The sequence below is a fragment of the Condylura cristata genome, unplaced genomic scaffold (genome assembly GCF_000260355.1).
Source record: "Condylura cristata isolate star-nosed mole 26May11 unplaced genomic scaffold, ConCri1.0 scaffold00030, whole genome shotgun sequence".
Lineage (NCBI taxonomy): Eukaryota > Metazoa > Chordata > Mammalia > Eulipotyphla > Talpidae > Condylura > Condylura cristata.
In genome coordinates, this window is record NW_004567131.1 from 25,612,776 (window position 1) to 25,632,380 (window position 19,605).

The following is a 19,605-nucleotide window of genomic DNA, read 5'->3' on the forward strand; positions in this document are numbered from 1 at the left end:
CATATTAGACTATTTTAAGTTAAGCCTGCAAAGATACAGGAAAAAGAATGAAAACAAGCTTTTATTATTTTGTTTTCATTCCCCTCAGTCAGCCACAGGAGGTAAAAATATTTGACAGATTAAAAAAAAATCTTAACACCTGAATTTAATATTTCCTGTCTCCCCCATATTTGGCAGCTGGTTGAATGTTCACATGTAGTAGTTTTTTTTGTGTGTACTAGTTTATAATTTAAATGGAATAGCATTTTCCAGGGGAAAATATCTTAAGTGTTTCATATGCCTAATATCTCTGATGATAAAGCAATGTCAATAAGTAAAGAGAATGATAATATGTATATATATATATATATATCAAATCACCACATGTTTATCAATGCTAAAGAATATATTAATAGAACCATAACAGTAGATATTAATATCAATATCAGAAGATTAAGCAAAACAACTAAGGTAGAAAGCAATTTTGATTTTTACTTTAGTCTGAATATAAAAATAAAAATCAATTGTGTCGGTAAAGAATTTTACTCAGTGGAAACCACTAAGATTGTGTTATATTCTTTAGTTCAAATAGGATTTAATCCAAGAGTGGTGAAACTAGGAAAAACCATTTCCCTCTACTATTATAAAGTTATTTTTTCCCATTTTACAAATAACTAATACTTAAAATACATGAAATGGCATCATTGATTCAGGAGTAAACAAGAAGAAAGCATGGTCTATTTAACTAACAGTTTTCTTTTTTTGGGCATTCTGTATACATTAGTTTTGAGATTTATACATCTCAAAGTATTCACAGCTTTTAAAACTTCATTTGCCATTAGTACATAGAAATAAATAGAAATAGATGAGACTAACCTACACTTTATAAGAACTCCTCAGAAGTTATATAAGAATTTTATACAATAAATATGATCTGCAGTGTACCTGTACTTTCTAGCATGGTGTTGAACACTTTGCAGGATATATCTATGTGGCTATTGGCTCACATAGATTAAAGAGAATTGTGAAAAAGTATTAAAAAATAAAATTAGATGGTAAGCATTCTTGATATGATATTAATTCAGTAAAGACACCAGTGTAAACCAGAACTCAGTAATCTTTATTAAAGACAAGTTCTTCGAGACTTTGGATTATTATAAAGAGTTATAGAATATTCCCTCTGATAGGAATAAATAGTGGTGGATCAAGGAGGGTGGGAATTATTTGAAATATGAAGGAAATGTCTAACTAAAAATAGAGATTATGTTAGAATACATTATGAATAATACATGATTTATTGTAAGTCTTGAAGACATGTCATAGGAATTTCCATGTCCAGAAAAGTGGTGTGATGAATGAGTAGGTTCAATCAAAATTGCTTCTAGGACATATATTTTTAAGGGAAATTTACCAAATTCTGAAAATTTGGACTTGGAATCATTAGAATGGAGAAAACAATAGTTCTCAAAGTGAAGTCTTGACACGAGCTATGCAACTTCTATTGACTGACAAATTCTGGATAGATTGGGAAAAGCTCTGAAAAATCAGAATTTCCACTGCTAATTTATGTTATGACCTCCCTCTTTTGTATAATCACAATATCAAAATATTCTGAACAACCATCAGTCTACAACTGGATTGTCTTAGGCTGGGAAATTCCTCTGTCTCCTGAGACAAAAGGCAAGCCCTGGAGAGATAAGACCCCAGGGCATAAACACTCCTGGGAAGCTTCCTTGGTTTCTTTCAAATAAAAAGCAAATCTCAGATAAGGCTCCCAGAGCATAAGGACTCATGGACAATTTTGACTACACAGGTGTTGCTTAATACACAACTGTACAACTTTCTCTTAGTTTACTCCTTTTTAAAACAAGCACTAACTACTCTCTGCTAGCCTTAAATTAGCCACTAGCTTTTCTTTAAACAATCACTGATAACACTGCTAACGCAATTTATTATTTCCCTAAGACCTCTAATAACCTTTTGCTAACAAGCTCATCCCTTCCCAGACCCCTCTTCCTTTGAGTGATAACTAAACATCTGTACACGTGACAATTATCACAAAAACATATAATCTAGTATACCATAAAATGTTAAGAGAAAAATGCTTTGTTCCCATTATCCTTGAGCACGTTTATGACAATTTATGGCAATCTCTCATTAACTTACCCTATGCTATACAATGTAAATAAAGACCTGCTGAGAGAATGAGCAAGAAGACTTGCACCCAGCCCTGACTCCCGTGTATTCCTCACGCCTGCTCCCCTCTCCCCTTTTGGAATATCCACTCACCCACGCCTCAAGACACCTTGATAGTTGGGGCTGGTCCCCAACATATGGTGCCCAACCAACAAAGTCTCTAAGTGCAGCATCAATGGATAGTTGTTAGAAAGGCAAACTTGAGGGGCTGAACTCAGACTTTCTCCTTCAGACATTATGGGTAGTGTCTTGCTTAACAGCCCTCCAGGTAGGCTCTGGTGTTCTCCAAATGACAAAAGTTCTGCCTCAGAGAAGTTATCAGTTGAACATAATGATCAGTTATTTCATTTGTGCTCTGGTACTTTTATTGTTTACCTGATCCACTATAGAAAATTCTTCATGATGGTGTTTTCAAGTATTGTACTGTATCCTCTCTTCATACATGGATACCAAACTATCGATGTTTCTTGTTTCTCTGGCATGACTTCTTGAATCTTTAAGTAGGAAACATTAAGAATATCTACTCACATATCTATGGATCTTCCCATACTGTGTATCTCTGTATGCACATACACTCTCCCTACTCATTCTTACTTGTTTTCGTTCATATTTTCCAAGCTAATCCCTACACTAGGCTTATGAAACATTGACTACCTGGTCCCCAGTGACCTCTCTTTAATGACCTTTCCATCAACTGTATCCCCCTTACCTCCTGTATCACTCTGAAGAATTCCATTCTAACTGCAGTTTTCTCTCCTAGCTTATTTAACTACTTTTCTTAGTAATAACTCTTGAGTATCATAGACTAATTTCATTGTACTTTACTTTCTTATAGAGAGAATGCTAACTGAATGACAAATTTGTCCACTAGTGAGGAAGGATCTATTAAAAGAAAAAAGAAAAGTGGGCTTTTAGTTTTGGGTAATAGCAGAGAAGGGGATAGAGCACAAGGAGGACCCTGAGCTCATGTCCTGCCCTGAACTAGGAAGTACAAAAAGATGAAGACTCAAACTTGAGAAGACTGCAGGGAATGCAGTTACCCAGGTCTCTCCTAAGGAAAGGCAGTAGAGAGACTGAGATTGATTATAATGGTAAAATCTAGGCCACAGCTGTAGGAGCTAGAAGTAGCAACACTTGAGAGACTGGAGTTAAATGAATATTCCCAAATGTGTTAAGAGTTAATATTAGGATCTCTCAGAAGTAAAAGACAGTGACAGATTGCAGAGACAGGTAAAAGAAAGTTAAATGTTTGGTGGTGGTCATTGTTGTGTCTTATCACTGACTATACACCTTAGTTTCAATAATATACTTTTTCTACAGAGACACAATTCTGTGAAGAAAAATCAGGACATGATTTTACAACAAGAGCAAATATTTGACATTAAGACTTCTTGAGAAATTGGAGACATTTGGTTGCTGTAACTTTTCTTCACACTGTCCTACAGCAATTTCATTTATTTATCTTACTAAGATAAATAACTAAGATTTTCTGTATTTAATCTCCTTTAATATTTTCTAATGTGTAGCATATTCCTCTTTTCTCTTTATATATTTCTATTAATAGTATGTATAACATTAGATTTTTTTATATTCTTTTCTTCAAGAATAAATTCATATATCTTTGGTCAGCTAAAAAAACATGTACTGAAGCTAAATTATTCCCTATTTCCTAAATAAAAATGTTTCTATATAGGGGAAGGATGGTAAAGAGTCAGAAGATGGATTTCACCTTGAAGTAGGGGGACATCTTTCTCAAGAAACTGCATGTACTCTCATTAGTGTCAGAAAAGGTAATTTAGAAAGGAAAGAAAAAGTGATGGATAATACATTTAATAAACTTGCATTCTGGATCAACTTTATCTGTCAAAAGCTATCTTTTTTAGTGCAAAATAAATTACTTGAAAGATTTCATTTTTTTCCACAGAAGTAGAATGCTAGCTAGAAATATGGTTCATAAACATGAAGAATGGGTTCATTCTGTTTGTGCTTACTGCACAGGGAGCCCCAGAACTGCTGAGATAGGTGATTTCTCTGCAAGTGTTTGAGGAGGAGGAAACTGGTATGGAAAGTGATTTAAGAAAGATCCCCACATCTCTGTAAGCCTCAGCTTTGGTTTTATGTTTGTTCGTTTCCTTGAGGAAACATTTGAAAACATAGAAAGGAAAGAAAAATGACTTTAAAATCCCTTGTGATTTAAGGCTACTCATCATTTTCAGTAGTCTCTATCCTATATAATAAATTGTGAGGATTACTTCAGTGGAAAGCAAACTAGGATGTGAACATTGCAACTGTGGAAAATACAAGAGCATTGTCTGTGTGGGGATTGTTTTACAGACCCCATAGTAGATTTCTTAAAAATGATTTGATTTTATCCATTGGAGATACTTTCAAAATCTGGATGTTCCAGAATATTTCTCAATAGACTAAAATCCCCATAAAGGCTTGAACTGCAATGCCTCTTTGAAAATCATCTATAAAAAGCATCACACTGTACTGCTTAAACTATTTACCATTACATGATCAGCACTTTGAATTTTTTGAACATGTTTAATATATGCTCTGTAGCTTGTTGAAGACAAAATGGCGGTCAGTTGTCCATGTTCTCGTATACTTAGTTGATTAGAAGTAAATTTCTTCACATGCTCAAGGTAAAGATGTAATACCAATGACCAAGATAAGTTCAAATAAAGACAGAGATTCTTACCTTACCTACAAGAAACAAGCTGCAGGAAAGTAATTGATAGATGTTAACATTAAAGAAGTTTAGAAATTCCATCCCACACATGTGAACATAATTGAGAATAAAGCTACTTTGCTGCCTTTTCTAACTTAGGACAAGGATATATACAAAAGCTCTACGCAGCCTTCAATTTTATCTTCCATTTTCTTCTGTTAACCTATATGCCTTTCTACGTTAGAAATAATGGCCTGACTCTTCTCAGCTACATTTATATGAACTAATTACTTTTCCTTGACAAGGACTCTTATAAATTAACATCTCCCTTCATCTCTTCATTGGTATAAAAAGTCCACTAGATGCATGAGTTATCTAGTTCTGAACACTCTTTACAACCTGACATCCTTTGCTCTATATATTATTCACCAAGTCTGAAAATCTACAGCATAATTAAACACGAATGCTGGGCTTGGGTTCACATTCCATTTTGGGAAGTTTAAAATATGTGTGTGTTTCCATGGAATTCCACCAATGGTTACTAGCTATTCAGAAGTACAATTAATTTCCATTAATTTCACAAGGATGTTTTCACTACAGAAAATATAATGTTTTCTTTCATTTGACATGTTCTTCCTCTTTTTTCTCTTCTTTCCTGGTACAATATTTTAAACACATAAAACAGACAATTGTTCAGTAACATAATTAGTCATATGCCAGTGTTTAGAAAGAAAGTGAGAAGACGGCAGTAACTCTTACTGAGTTTTATTGGGAAATTCTAAAATAGCAGTTGTTTCTAAAGAGTTAAGTACTTATGTACCTTAGAAGATTAGGCTATCTTATCAAAGGTGAAATATGATATGAGCACCTTTTAACAAATATTAAGGAAAATTGATTAGATTTTCTTTTAATCTTATTTAGATTAATAATCAGGATATAAGTTTATTTACATCCATCTTTTTATCCTGTGGTGACCAGTTTTGGGTTTGTTGTTGTTGTTGTTGTTGTTGTTGTTTTAAGAATCTCAGCTCCCTTGTAGTCCCTAAAGGCAGAAAAAAATCCAATTGTCAAGAATATTTTGGTAGCTCTTTTGTTAAAAGAGCTCTCTCACAGTTTGAATAATGCACTGTTGTTTGTGTCATGTGTTTTCTTAAGGTCTCACCAATTCTGATTTCTGCCATAATTAAAAAGAGCAAAAACCTGCTGTTATCATTTTCTCTATTTAAGAATAGAAACGTTTGTGGGTTTTCCCTATTTCAGCTCACTCAAGACCCATTCCCACAGTGGTCAAAACGCTGGGATAAATTAAATAAGAGACTTAACAGGTCCAAATAACAGCAGATTTAAAGCAGAGGAATTAGGGCCAAACCTAACTCAGCAAAGCTGTCTCAGAGATCATATAAGCTGTAAATTTAATGAGGAAGTTAAAACCCCTTTAATGCCTAAAAAGAGAAAATGGCCCTATGGTATGTGATTAAGATATAAAACAATTTATTATTTCTTTCCTTTACTATTATGAAAAAAGTAAAATAGTTTTTCACAGACTTGGAATATACATTAATTCAATATCTATCTTGCTAGAACTACTCAAACTAGGCCTTCAAAAAGTATGTGTGAACTTCTAGTGATGTAGCACCAACAAAGGTAACTGATCTGTAAGACTTCACCTTTTATAAAAGACTATAAATTTTAATTGCATTACATTTTCCCCCCAAATTAAGTCAATTTATTAGAGAATCAAGAGTAAGGTTATGAACCCAGAAGCCGTTGGACAAAGCAGTTGAACAGTTCTGTGAGAACTGTTCCAACAAACACAAGCTTGAATTTAGTTTTATATAGACAGGAACAGTGAGTCATTGACATTAACATGTAATTATTCTTGGCAAGGGGCTGCTGCTTCTGTTTTGACCTAAGGTATGTTGATGCTATCTATGTGCAGGTGCTGGGGTTTAATCACTTCCCTTTCTGAAGAATATACTGTGAAGAAAGAAATGCTAGGTACCCACTGTTAAAATCTTCTTCGCGTGGTTTCTTGGTCAGCACTGTAGGATGAAAAGCTGGCTTACCCTCAGGCAGCAGATGCCTGTGCAGACTACCAGGTTGAGCCAATTCTGACTTTTCATCTCTGCAAGTGACTTTCTGCTCTTGTCTGCTAGACCAGAAAGGTGGGAGAGAAGGAGCCCCAAAGAGTTTTATAGTGTGTCTTCAGTATCCTCCCTTCTGGGCATATTTAGCCTGTCTTGTATTCTTCACCAATGTTGCATCTCTTGCTTACACTTTACCTAAAGAGGTCAGATCTACCTTCCTACTATGCCCTCTTTGATACCTAGTACCACATCTGGAAAAATAAACTTACATTTCATCTAAATAAATGCAATGGTCACATTTCCTGTAGTAGGAGGGGGAAGGTAGAGAGTTAAAGACAACCAATCCAACCAAAAAATCCAGCACAAATACTATCTATTTGTTGACTAGCTGGATTATTCTGTTTCTTTTCTTGTCAATCAAGATTTGTGCTTTATGGTAAGTTTCTGCTGCTTCATGGAAGAAAATCAGTGAATTCATGTCCAAAGGTATAAATCTATCCTCAGGCCATTGGGTTTTGATGGAAATGATTTTATCAATTGTGTGAAGATTGGTTTAATTCAATCTTCCAATCAGTTATAGTGATTTTTGTCCATTGTATCTATATTAGATAGTTCAAAGTCCAGTAAAACAGCCGTGTCCAATTCCTGGCTGGCAATAACCAGAGACATTTCTCTGGAAATAAAGGAAAAACCAAGGTAAAAAATAAAGCAAATCACAAGTGCAATCACATATACTGAAGGAGGACAGTGATTTCTAGATGTTTTTGCAGGGGTGTGGGTATGGGCATGATCAGACATCTTCAGATAACTTGAAAGCAGGCAGTGGTCTCCTTCTCTGGAGTCTGATGCAATTGCATTTAGGAAATAAATGCAACAGGCACAAGGCACGTCCACAATCATTGTGAAGCTGATAAAGTTCTCTGGATCCAGTTCTATGTATCTGTAAAAAGATACTTTTACCTTTCAGTCAAGCCAAGTCAAGGTTATTGGGAGAAATATCCATACTTAATTAGGACACTAACCCTGAAAATTTTAATTTTCTAAAATCTAAATTGTAAGCATTTATAAAAACTGTCACACCTAGTCTGGTACCTTGAAAGATTCACAAATAACTTTCATATTGCTAAAGCACATACTCAATTTTTTAAATGACACCAGAAATGTTTCCAAGTACACATTAAATATTTGTTCCCTTGCAATAGGAGCCGAAAGTAAACCTAAAATTTCCGATAGAATGATCTGCTATTCCATGAATTGCCATTGTTAAGCTTAGTGAAACTTTAATTTCCAAGAGATTTGGGAAATAAGTAATAAAAAATGGAACAGATTCTAAATGTTTAAGCTTGAGATTGCCATTTTAGTCTCCATGACAATCAATCTGAAATTAAACTGGTATGGTCATTTTGTCACCAAGCAAAGGGCCTGAAAATTGTCACTGGCTTAGAACTTCTCTGACCAGTTTTGGGTCCAGCCACCTGCTACCACAGATGAAAACAAAAGGAACTTTGTTCAGCAAAAAGAAAATAAAACATCTTTTTCCTAACAGGGAAAAGGGGGGAGAACTAACAGTTCTTGGTTGCCAAAATATCTACCTACATTCCTTTCCTGTAGCTGCCTTTTCTTTGCTGTTTCACCTTTTTTTCAGCAAGAGCACCGTCCTTTCTATTTAGAGGCAGCTACGGTTCTCACATTCTGGCCTTTGAAAATTTGGACAAACCCTTTGTCTTTGTCAGTTCACATACTTACCCTGTAACCACCACCATGCAACAGTGCTCGGTCAGACCTTGCCAGCGAGACTTGGTTTCCATGTTGGACCCTGGAATTACCTTCTCTGTGCCCTGTTTTAGCAGAAATTTCCTGCCTATCCATGGACATTCAGTTCTTTTAAAAACTCAAAGATCATCAACCAGGTGGTAAGTCAGACTCCCCGGAGCCCCCTCCTAATATTCTCTATCTCTGACTAAGCTTGACATTTTAGTACTGAAAATTTTTTCTTGCCTTTTCAAAGGCGTCACAAGTGCTACAATAAAACCTTCATAAATGTAGATAATATGCAAGATGTATTTAGCACAGCGCCTGGTACATTTAACAGATTCATAGAGGGTGTATGAAGCATTTCCAAGTAGAAGTCCTTTAAGTACCAGTGACTATTTTAGTCAGCATAGTAGTTGTTTAAAATATAAACAATTGTTAATTGAGAAATAGAATAAAGATATGTCCAAGAGTTATGTTTGCACCTCTGTTAGTAGTACAGCAAGGGTAAACTTCGCTGGAGGTTTAGAACACCAGTCAGGTGCCAGGAGACCTGGTTCCAGTGCCCGTCTGACCGCTGCCAGTGAGTGCTGCTGAGATAGGACAAGTATCTCCACAGCCACGTGGTGTAGCCCAAAATTGCCCTCCCTGTAGCTCACTACTCTAAGAGGGGAACAGACACTTCAGCCTCCAAAACTCTAGTTTTAAAATACATGGCAACACCCTCTTCCCCATCTTCTCTAGCCCAAGCTGAATAAACTGGCTTCACAACAAGCAGAAAACAGCAACTCACCAATCACCCCCCTACCAGCCACGTGCAAACCCGGTTCAGTGAAGTCAGTTCTAGCTTTACAATTCTATCTAAAGTATCCTCTTCCTTGTTTTCACCATTATAACTCTCATACTTGTCTTTATTTTAATCACAAATAAAAGACAAACCTCCAGAATACCAAGGTTTCTGTAAGCTAGATACTGGAATTTTAGCTGTGCTCAAGAATTATTGAACTTGTTTGGTTTAATATTTAATAACTTCTGTGCCGCCCACCATGTTATTAGAATAAAAGCATAATAAGTTTACATTGACAATTTTCCAAGAAGGTAGGGTTAAAGAAAAAAGAAAACATTAAAGGAAACACTTTGAAAATAAAACTGAAAGCTTCTTCATTTATGCATTTATTCATGACATGTAAAATAATTTTAAAGGGGTTATATGGATGTTATATTGCAACATGGCAAAGCAAGGTACCACAGCTTGAGAGGCATTTGTATTTGGATGGTCCTTTCTGTAGGTCTTTCTGGGTGGTCTGTTCAGAACCCAGGCATTTTCAGTGTTAAAAAACTGTTAATTTTTTTTTGCTTGACTCAATCCTTCAAATTACTTTCATTACGGTGTGTTAGTTTTTAAAGGACTGTGGTAGTTAACTTTTAATGTGAGTATTATCACTTATAAATTAAAAATAAAATGCTTCAGCTTTCTGTGAGCCCTATTTGCATCTTTAAATACAAAAACAATTCCCTTTTTAACTATATTCATGCCTCCCATCAAAATCAGTTAACACCAGAAATTTTTTCTAAAGCTGAAGCACAACACATATTTCAACTCCCACATAATAACATTGCAAAATTTGGTAACATCTGCATATTTTCTATACTAATTGCAGTGTTAATCTGAAGTTAATTATATGAAACTGAATTTTTCCAAGTGCAACTTTTACATATAACATTTAGTTTAATTGGTACTTTGAAGAAGAACTTGCTTTTCAGCTAGAGCATATTGTTTGATATTGCTAATGAAATGATTTTAATGTTCAACATAGCTATTATAAGGAACCTTATTTTGTATTTATAAATATAACTCTCCATTGTAGTGCACTAATTAACCTGATAACTACTTTCCTTTTTAAAAATCTTCTGTATAACAATATATAAAAACTTTGCAACATAGTGGCAAGATATACTTTTTATAATCCTGCTACATGTGAACTAAATATTATAGTGTATTTTTGTGTTATTTAATAATATTTTTGCTTTCATTACTGAGTACCAAGCATAGTTCCACACACTTAGTGGTCTTCAGTCAGCAAACAGAGCTGCCAATATTACCTAGATCACACCTAGACCCCATAATGTCAGAGGAAGTGGCATGGTAATGAAAAGTCTACATTGCTAATGACTTAGGCATGAAACAGGTATCATTTATATTCACTCAATTTAATATTTCTATACATGCTTAGTGTGGATGCTGTTACCATGGTGAAAAAGTAGAAAAAAATAATTGCAAGATACAATTCCTGATCTGAAAGAAAGCAGTGATACCAGTTGGTACCAGAGAGGGGACTAACCAGACCCCATGAACAGTTTTCTCCCAATTGTGTATTATGTGGTATAACTCTATGCACTGTATGATATCAATAATTGGAGATTATAAGAGATGAGAAGGAAAACTCAATATAAGTTAAAATTATTTCAGGTGACCTTGTGATGGAGGTATGGGAATTGGACAGTGAGAAATTGCTTAAAATTTGGAAATGTGGGTGAGGAATTTTTTGTGTAAGCAATCACATGAGCAAAGACTTAGAAGCAAGAGAATTTGTTGGAATGTTCAGAGAAAAGTAAGATCTCTTAGTCCACTTAGAATTTATGCTGGGGAACACTGTGAGGTCATGTTAGGGATGGAACAAATAGTCATAAAGAGGCAGGGATGCCAGGACAGCAGAATATAAAATAATAGTGCGCTGCTAGAGAGTTCTGAATGAAAATGCAGGAGACTGCCACTAAATCTTATGGAGATCTTTGAGTAAAGTTTGTATTTTCCTAACGAAAGGCTGATGTGAGGATAAGAAACTAGACAAAAAGTCATGGTCTAAGAAATATACAAGTAGACAAGCATAAAAATATAAGGCCAACCAATGTGGGTAGCAGAAAGTCTTATAAATGAGGACATGTCTACCTTGAAAAGAACCCCTTTATAATCTTCCTCTAGGGGGAAAGAATTATTTCCAGGGTGCTAAATGATGAGCAAATATTCTAGTAGAAATGTACCACTAAACCCAAGTGGAGTGGAAGACATTTGGACAAATCCTTGATATGAGTTTCATAAAAATGAACCTGTCAATGTTGTGAAGAATTATCTTCGCACTACCTCTGCTTCTTTCCTTAAGTCTGGAATCTTGGAGTCAACTTTAATGGAAACAATTCAACTTCTGAGTTATTTTTCTTATCTATGGCTACTGTCAATGCCTACAAAACTCCAACCAACCTTTGCCCATGTCCTTACTAATTCATACTTTACTTGTAAACATCATTTTCACCTGGCCCATCTGAACTGGTTTCACCCTGTTCAACATTTCCTCATTTGCTTTGCCTGACCCAGTAGAGTCGGATTAAAAACAACACTCACTGCACCTAGACAGTGACCGACATACCAAACATATGGGACCTCCACTAAATCGCATGATCTTTGAGTGAGGTTTAATTTTTTCTTTGGCTTCTGGCCACATCAGGATTTTAGAGTAACTTCTGCCGGATGTGTTTACTTAAGAGATTTTCAATAATTGGGTCTGTATTTAGGTTTAAATGTTTGCAGAAATATCCTGAAACTTTGGCAGGTAAAACACTTTGGCATATGGAAATGGAAATCAGTGTTTTGTTACATAAATAGATTGCTTGTTGGTAATGCTTTTGATGAACTGTTTTCTCCAAATTGGAGTTTTCTTCTTGTTAATTACATATTATCTTCTAATAAGGTCATGTCACTAAGACATGGGCTGTGATAATTATTGGTCGAATGAAAATGGCAACCTGCAGTTTGAAAAATGGCATATGAGATGTTTAACAATAAGAACTACTTAGAATACACCCACCTAGTCATTCATTCATTCACATAGCTAATGTTTACTCTTTGAGAAATTATGTCAAGTGCTTTGTGTCCATTATTTGATTCCACTAGCAGATAATTACATAATATATGTACTTTCATTATCCTCATTTTCTATATAAGAAAATTGGCCAGAGAGGTTAAAGTAACACAGATTATACAAAGTTAATTAGGGGTTAAGCAATGATTCCCTTGATTCTAAAATCCTTATTCTTAACTGTTACACTGTGCTTGCTTTTTTTGGCTTCAGCAAGCAAACAAAGTGATTATAAATTTTATTGCCCTCAGTATACTACCCACTTTGTCATGTGAAGAAATAATGGTTCACATATAAAATATGCGACTGAATGTAAGAAACCTATTTTTCTCATGTTTCTGACAATGGATATTCTTACTTTTTGAGACAATTCAATGAAGTTAAGAAGTTAAATTTCTAGAAGTTGCATTATTAACAAGCACAGACCTTTGGTTGCCTTGGTGAAGTCATTGTAACTCAGATTCTCTGTGAACACATTAAATTTAAGTTAGGGATGTGGAAAATTATTTCTCAGTTGTCTTCGGGAAAAGTCAGGTATTAGCAAACAAAAATATCTGAGATGCCAAGCATTTTAAAAAGTAATACAACAGAAAAAAAAATAAACCTTTAAAAAATCTTCTATGCATTAAATACATTTTTTAAATAAATTTATGACATAGGTACTCATGTGTGAATGACATTTGTATATGGACCTATTCCTAACTGAGCTTGTTTCAATAGTAGATGCAAAATGCATGCTAAAGAACTTAAATTTCACTTTTCGTCACCTATAAAACTAATGAAAATTTGTTGTTTTTTTGTTTTGTTCTTCTCACAGCTGAATTTTTATTCCTCTTGTGGGGTGTTTATCTCTGCTATGCAGTACGGACAGTCCCATCAGCATTTCATGAGCCACGCTATATGGCTGTTGCAGTTCACAATGAGCTCATTATCTCTGCTATATTCCATACAATTAGGCAAGTGACCCATAGAGCTAGTAAATGTTTGATTTTTTTTTATGTGTTGCTGTTTAAATAGCAAAATTGGATAAGATGCATATGGGAAGATTTAGGAAGAACTGTGTTGTATAAGTTGACTCATTTCTCTGTTACAGAAATAACAAATTAGTATTAAAAAATAGCTGCTGTTCTTAGTTCCTACTGATGTGTTGTTTACTGCCTTCATTTATTTGAAAGGTTAGCTCAGTGTAAATAGAAAACTTACGGGATGTCATTGGATATTATTCATGATATGCGATACTTTTTCTTCTAAGTATATAAAGCAATGCATGCATGCATTACAGAGTAGATATAAATAACTTGTCTATGTTTTTATTCACGTTTGTCATGCCCTACCCCCTAGAGGATGACTGTACTTTTTTGTGTAAAGGGTTTTATGATCCTCACATTTTAGCAATGGCTTTCTGTAGTCAGAATGTTTTTTGATACCTGTGTCTCTCGAGAGTTAAATGAGTCCAAAAGAGAGGAAGTAGCTTGTGATAACTAGACAAAATGAAATGTACTTGATTTATCTTCTGACAATTTTTATCTAACATATTTGAAAAAAAATGAGTAAAAAAAAATGCTGTAATTTGAAAAGCCACAAAAGATTCCACTCAACTCCTGAACATGTATTAAAAGCCAGATCACACTTATGAATGTAATTAGAAATTTAGACTTTTTATCTTTGGTCCTAAGTAGAAAGATGCAGGCTTAGTAATAGTGGGAATGAGGGCATAAGGGTGTGGCTCTGAGGTCACAAGGGTATGGCTCTATGAATGTTTCACAGGACTGTAGTCAATTCTAACTTTAGTTAGCAATGATATAAAATGATATCTTCCATTTTTAGGAATAGAATGGTGCCCGAGAGCAGTTGGGCCTTAGGTATAACTGACACTTTTTTAACTTTTAAGTAAGAAAAGGAGGTATTTATGGTCTGCAAGCTCTATCAAGGGACAGGAATCAAATGATTTGGCCTCCTAGCTTTGCTTTGACCTCTCTCAAGAGAAGATAAGAGAGAAAGAAGAGAGATGAAGAAGGAGGAAAGCTGGAAGAGGAAGTAGGAAATCACTGCTGTCTCAATTCTACTCAGAGTTCAAGCATCAGAGCTCCACGGCCTTCTCCCAGAAACTCCCCCAAGCAAAACTACTTTTTCCTTTGTTTCTGGATTATCAAACTTGCGTTTCCATAGCCAACTAGCATACTTCTGTAGAAACACTTATAAATTTAATTGTTAGTTAACAAACAAACGAAAGCGTTATAAGCATGTGAGAAGCATGTCAAATGTGGCTATGTCCTATGAAGGATTTTTCCTCTTTGCCCTGCAATCTGCTGCTAGATTTTTTAGAACCAAATTAATTGCCCAAGAACTTAAATCTGTTCAAAACAGATGTCTAAACTTATCTGTCTTATTTTTGTCTTAAGATTTTCTCTGTTCCAATGTTATCATTAAATATGCTTTTTTTCGATGGGTTCCTCTCAGCTGACCCAAAGCCTTTCAGAAGTAGATTAGGATTTTTTATTAAAGATTTATTTATTTATTCTGGTACAAGCCAGAAATGCAGAAGCAGTGAGAGGCTTCACCAGAGACAGAGTAGGGAGCAGAACAGGCAGTACACTGCTGAGGGGAGCAGCGGGCTGATGAGGAGAGGTCTGCCTCACCATGTGGATCACCTCTGGGGCTGCGGATCGAACTTTCACTGAAGCGGCTGTGACTAGTTTGCAGTGCTATGTCCTAACCCATTGTGCCACCAGGAAGGGCCCAGATTAATTAACTTTAAAAAGATGTTAATAATAAGGTAATAAATAAATGGCCATTGCTAGAAAAAATCATGACATGATAGGAAAAACACTTCCTAATCCAACCACCCCAAGATAAGTACTGCCAACATGTTAGTAATATGTTTTTTATGTGTCTGCCTACATAGGACACATTGCATTTGATAGCTCCTGTTAGGAATGCACACTCCAGCCAAGCTATCAAAAGCTCATGCTGCAAGGAAATCTATTTCACATTTTCTCACCTGCATTCTTCAAACTTAATTGACTCGAGTTCCCCTAGTCCTTTATTGACATCTGATAACACCAGCCACACTCCAAAAATTACTGTTTTAGTACTGAACAGAGGTGACAGAAAACATGTTAAATACTGGTTGAAAACAGCTTTTTTATTTCATTCAATTCTCTCCTGTATAGTCCCAAACAACCTGTCATCCCTGTCAGAAGATTATGAGCTGGATGTATGTAGATACAAGCTCTGATTGAATTGTTCATGTTGAGCCTAGTAGATATAGTGTTAAATAGCATCCTCCTAAGATTGATTTTTTTCTAGACAACTGTGGTTCCCGACCAGTTTTGAAAAGAAAGGACTTCCTGTGGTAACAGAGTGACCTGCCTTGACAGGCTTTGCCATTTTCTTAGAGACTAAACAAACTAAACTTAACTTACATCTCTATATAGAACAGCCTGGGTTAGATTGTAGTATATTGATTTCAAAGAATCATATTATATACTAGCTATTCTCTCATAGAAATTTAATTTGTATGACCACAAAGGACTAAAGACAGAATTATAGGGCCTCCTTGATGGTGCACGGGATTATGTCAGCACTATAAAGCTATGGGTAGCCATTGCAGCATGAGTTCGAGCCCTGGCCAGGGAGGTGACCCACATGGTGTAGCAAATCTCTCCTGTCCCACTCACTGCTCCCCTTAGCAGTGTATTTCAGTCTATCTGCTTGTTCTCCTTCCTACTCTGTTTCTGGTGAACCATCTCACACCCCCACACTGCACCTCTGGCCTGCACCTTAGCTCCTAAATGCATAAATTAATAAATCTTTTTCTTTTTTTTTTAAAAAAAAGTTTGATAGTTTAACACATTGAATGAAAAAGCACTGGTTGTAGAAGGATGAAGAGGGAGCAGCTATAGGCAGAAATAAAGAAATAGAGTGTGCACAATTTCTTATTTACACTTGGGCTGAATTCATATATTCTATGGTTCCAGTAGTAATAAAGTCCATGAATAATAAGCAGTAACATAACAACTTAAACAGCTAAATTGTTGGTAATCTTTCCTGTAATAATATAATAAGATTTCCAGCACTAACAAAAATATTCTCTGTCAATAGGCCCTATATATGTTCTTTACTGTATGCTTAATTATAAATACATATATATTGTACATATGTAAAAATATAATTACCGGTTATATCCCGGATTGATGCTCATTCTTACCAACTTGTCAAACTGATTAAAAGTAAACTAAAAAGATTTAAGTCCAGAAGAATAAATAATGCAGATGTCATTTTGCCCAGTCTGTTCTAATCCTTTACTTATTTTTAGTACTAAGCATAAATCAAACATTTTGGAAAGTGCAAGACTTTTAAACAGTTTGCTTTTATTCTTAGCCTCAATTTTCAAATATTTCTGTGTTCCTGACTTTTATACCTATTTTATAAAAGTTTAAACAACCTTAAAAAAAATAAAAGCTTTATAACTGCTGTAAAACCCACTTTTTTCTTAAGCTATTCCTAGTTAAAACTTCAAACTAAAAAAGCCTGAACATAATGAAAACTTGATTAACTTAAGAATAATTGATGTCAGTATGCTTCAAAATTATTTGAGGGAGATTCGCTGTTCTAATTTAAAATATATGTAAAACAAATGTATATTCTTCTTTTCAAATATTGTCAGACTAGTTTAAAGTTCACTTGTGTTGACATTTGAATAGGAATTCCCAGTACATAAGGAAGTTTTTAAACTGTAAATCCCTCTCCCCTTCCAGTGATTATCTGTTCCAGTACTGGCAATGACCCCAGCAGACTGGGACAGTGTGATTTTCCCAAGGACATTTTATATTGCTTCTCTACCTCCACAGCATTCCCCAGAGACTGTAACTTGTTACTGACATAATGATCCTGTTTCAGAGCTTGGGAAAAAAAAAAAAAAACTCACCTGACCCAGCATAGAACTTGCCAAAAATACCTCATCCCTGAGCAAAGTGAATATTCAGTCATACTCAAGGCAGGTGGGTAGTGGAAGGTCATTTTTTCTCACAAAGCAGTTAGAGAAAAGGATAATCAGTTTAATTCAGTTAAAACAGTAATTTCAGTTATCTGTAAACTATCATAAGAATTTGCACTGGTTTGTTTATGCCTCAGACATAATGGAAAGTTGGAAAGTATTTCTACCATTTTTGCTAACTCCTAAACCATTTTAACTTGATGTTTTTTCTGGGGGGAGCAGAAAGGGATGGGCAAGTTTTATGTACAAATGAGGAAGAAATCCCCTAGCTAGGTTTTTTTAATGTTACAGATATAAAAATATGATACAGGTATAAAAATCAGCTTCTCCTATCTTTCCATGTATATGTATTTATTTCATGATTATTGTATATCATCTAATTCTGAAAGTAGTAAAATCCCCTGTTTATTTTCATGGATAAACAATAGGGGGAAAAATAAAGGATGTGATTGCAGTATGCCCTTAATAAAAGGAGAACTTTGGTTTTAAGGTTTTTGATTTCTTCTTAAAAAAAAACTAAGTTTTCATTTGTACACATACCTGTTTATTTATGAAAATATTACAAAACCACTACAATGTATTATAGTGCTGAATTCTATAAAGCTGTTTAGAACACAAATGTATAAACTCCTCAGTAGTATGATTTAAATATTAAATCTTAAATTACCTTGTTGTAAAATACTTTGATTCTTTATAACAACTAAAATTTTTATTCTAAAAATCCACTTTACAAACTGTTAATCATTTAAACCTAGGAAAATGTCATAGAAACAATAATAGTTTCTTTCTTAAAAAAAAAAAAAATCCGAGGAAAAGAATTTCCAAGTATCATGGTATTTTAAGTAGAATTCTTTTTAGATCACTAACCAGTGACTCTCATTGCAGATTTGTACTGGCCACAAGACTTCAGTCTGACTGGATGTTGATGCTATATTTTGCACATACTCATTTGACTGTGACTGTCACCATAGGGCTGCTTTTGATTCCAAAGGTACATCTCTTCCATTACTTTTCCTCTTGCAAGAGAATTAATTGAGCATACAGTTGTTTCACAAAAATAGCCACACTAAAAGCAAAGGGAAGTATAGAGGTTTTCTTGATACTCTAAGAAGTTTCTTTAATGTCCTCCTTAGGAAAGTCAGGTTTTGGAGGGAGGCATTTATTAAATATCATATAATTTTTAAGATGCCTAAATTTGTACAAAATCCATTCCTTTATCCAGTCCAAAATACTTTGCTGTCTAATTATCTTTAATTATTACAGACTCAAGGAAGCATTTATTGTAGCTGTAAGTCAAGATCCTTTAAAGGAACTATTCTGAGAATCCTCCTGTTTGATATATGTATTGTGTTTTAAATATTCAGAGATTTTCTTATGTAAGTAGAAATAAGTAAATATAGTATTGTACTTAGAAAATTGGGCTTAGTAATGATAAAGGCTGACATAGACACACCTCACAGCATAGTGAAGTGGGGAATAGACCAAACTCAGAACACAAGACTCCCCAGCATGCTCCACCCCAAACTTGCTGTGTGACGTGAGTCAAGGCTTTTCATCTCTGTGAGTTTCAGCTTCTTCAGCTATGACATGATAGCATTAAGACTGCTTGGAATGAAATAAAATTGTATCAGTTTTAGAGAAAAGCATGTTCTACAATCTATGCCATTATTATTTTCCTTTTTTATGCATAGAGAAAAAAAAGGAACATTTATATCTTTATCAGCATCACACTATCTAATATTAGAACAGATGAAGACAGATTGTGATTTGTCTTTTACTCTAGGCTTTACCTCAGCCTGACTGGAAACTCAGCCTGATTGGAGTTGTAAACAGAGCAAAAAATATCTAATGTATTCCTTATTTGAATTATAACAAAAAGAGTTTTCATTAGTTAACCTATTATTGCAAGTTATTTCAACCACATTTACACATTACATAATTCAATAATACTTTTATTAGATGGATGCATATTCAATACTTATTCATTCATTGAGTAAATTGTTA

At 34.7% G+C, this 19,605-nt stretch overlaps 1 protein-coding gene across 1 annotated transcript in view; it reads left to right on the plus strand.

Annotated features, from left to right (window-relative positions):
- The window catches only part of GPR158 (G protein-coupled receptor 158), a 192,940-nt gene that overhangs the window by 165,579 nt on the left and 7,756 nt on the right, over positions 1–19,605 (plus strand). Inside the window, exons 8-9 of the mRNA XM_012731360.1 lie at positions 13,420–13,558; positions 18,487–18,592. Coding sequence (XP_012586814.1) covers positions 13,420–13,558; positions 18,487–18,592 — 245 coding nt within the window. The remainder of the gene's footprint in view (positions 1–13,419; positions 13,559–18,486; positions 18,593–19,605) is intronic.